Below are 2,287 nucleotides of genomic sequence, written 5' to 3'. Positions count from 1 at the left end.
AATCATGTTTAAGATACTATACAAGTGTCTAACTGCTGCCGTACCAGCATTAAGGCGCTGTGTGTGTTTGCGTGTGTGCAGGTATGTGCAGGTATGTGGGGGCATGTGTGTGAGTGTACCAAGACCGATACATCATTGTCCCATACATACATGGGATACTCGTACGTGCAGTAGGAGTCAATTAAACAAATAATAATCTTGAGATTCCTGAACCAACTTTACAGTGATGTACACCTGGAGATAACCAGCCTGGTCTGAACAGAGGTGTTGGGGTCGTCTAGGTAATCAGTCTAATGACAGGAGCTAAAGACAAGGGGACGGAGGGAGAGGGACACAGGAAACTGTCTATCTGTCTGTGTGTCTGCCAGCCTCTGCCTTCCTACCTGTCTGCCAGCCTGCCTGTCTGTCGGGGGATTGAATACCGACCAAAAACGTCTGTATTTCAGTGAGTCGGGCTGCTCTTGACTCTTTTTTTTGTCTTTAAGTGGTACTAATGTAAACAGCATGTAAAAAGGATCCTTGCAGAGTTTGGGGACCACCTATGTACGAACTCAGCTCTTTCACTAGCAATTATCCTATGACTCTTGTTCTTTTTCAGATCATTTTTTGTTGTTGCCTAAATTCAATTACCGGCACAAAGTTATCCCTCACTCTACCAAGCGGAGAGATGTAAAATAAGCCATTCTGTAGGCAGAAGGGGGAGGGAAATGCAAAGAGGAGACAAGTGACAGCTAAGCCTACTTATGGTCCCAGAGTATATTCTGTCCAAACAGAAAGAAATCCATTTATAAAACGAGGCGGAGGAACCTATAGATATTTCCAAATGGCGTTAAAAGTCACAGATCCTCAAATGGGCAGGCAAAGGACGATGCAGCCCATTGACTCTGGTCCACAATACAACAGGTCAGAGAGTCACCCTGCTCCAACCTACAACAGGTCAGAGAGTCACCCTGCTCCAACCTACAACAGGTCAGAGAGTCACCCTGCTCCACACTACAACAGGTCAGACAGTCACTCTGCTCCAACCTACAACAGGTCAGAGAGTCACTCTGCTCCAACCTACAACAGGTCAGAGAGTCACCCTGCTCCAACCTACAACAGGTCAGACAGTCACTCTGCTCCACACTACAACAGGTCAGACAGTCACTCTGCTCCAACCTACAACAGGTCAGACAGTCACTCTGCTCCACACTACAACAGGTCAGACAGTCACTCTGCTCCAACCTACAACAGGTCAGACAGTCACTCTGCTCCACACTACAACAGGTCAGAGAGTCACTCTGCTCCAACCTACAACAGGTCAGACAGTCACTCTGCTCCAACCTACAACAGGTCAGAGAGTCACTCTGCTCCACACTACAACAGGTCAGACAGTCACTCTGCTCCAACCTACAACAGGTCAGAGAGTCACTCTGCTCCACACTACAACAGGTCAGAGAGTCACTCTGCTCCAACCTACAACAGGTCAGACAGTCACTCTGCTCCACACTACAACAGGTCAGAGAGTCACTCTGCTCCAACCTACAACAGGTCAGACAGTCACTCTGCTCCACAATACAACAGGTCAGAGAGTCACTCTGCTCCAACCTACAACAGGTCAGACAGTCACTCTGCTCCACACTACAACAGGTCAGACAGCCACTCTGCTCCAACCTACAACAGGTCAGACAGTCACTCTGCTCCAACCTACAACAGGTCAGACAGTCACTCTGCTCCAACCTACAACAGGTCAGACAGTCACTCTGCTCCACACTACAACAGGTCAGACAGTCACTCTGCTCCACACTACAACAGGTCAGACAGTCACTCTGCTCCAACCTACAACAGGTCAGACAGTCACTCTGCTCCAACCTACAACAGGTCAGACAGTCACTCTACTCCAACCTACAACAGGTGAGAGTCACTCTGCTCCACACTACAACAGGTCAGACAGTCATTCTGCTCCACACTACAACAGGTCAGAGAGTCACTCTGCTCCAACCTACAACAGGTCAGACAGTCACTCTGCTCCACAATACAACAGGTCAGAGAGTCACTCTGCTCCAACCTACAACAGGTCAGACAGTCACTCTGCTCCACACTACAACAGGTCAGACAGCCACTCTGCTCCAACCTACAACAGGTCAGACAGTCACTCTGCTCCAACCTACAACAGGTCAGACAGTCACTCTGCTCCAACCTACAACAGGTCAGACAGTCACTCTGCTCCACACTACAACAGGTCAGACAGTCACTCTGCTCCACACTACAACAGGTCAGACAGTCACTCTGCTCCACACTACAACAG

General features: G+C 48.9%; 1 protein-coding gene across 1 annotated transcript; it reads left to right on the top strand.

Moving 5' to 3' along the window:
* The first annotated feature begins 868 nt into the window (after window positions 1-868).
* Window positions 869-1,897, top strand: LOC120061678 (histidine-rich protein PFHRP-II-like). The gene has a single exon (XM_039011570.1). It carries the CDS (start codon window positions 869-871, stop codon window positions 1,895-1,897), a length of 1,029 nt encoding a protein of 342 aa, XP_038867498.1.
* Window positions 1,898-2,287: the final 390 nt, after the last annotated feature.

Source organism: Salvelinus namaycush, chromosome 16, assembly GCF_016432855.1.
Source record: "Salvelinus namaycush isolate Seneca chromosome 16, SaNama_1.0, whole genome shotgun sequence".
Taxonomy (NCBI): domain Eukaryota; kingdom Metazoa; phylum Chordata; class Actinopteri; order Salmoniformes; family Salmonidae; genus Salvelinus; species Salvelinus namaycush.
This window is presented reverse-complemented; position numbering and strand designations above follow the sequence as displayed.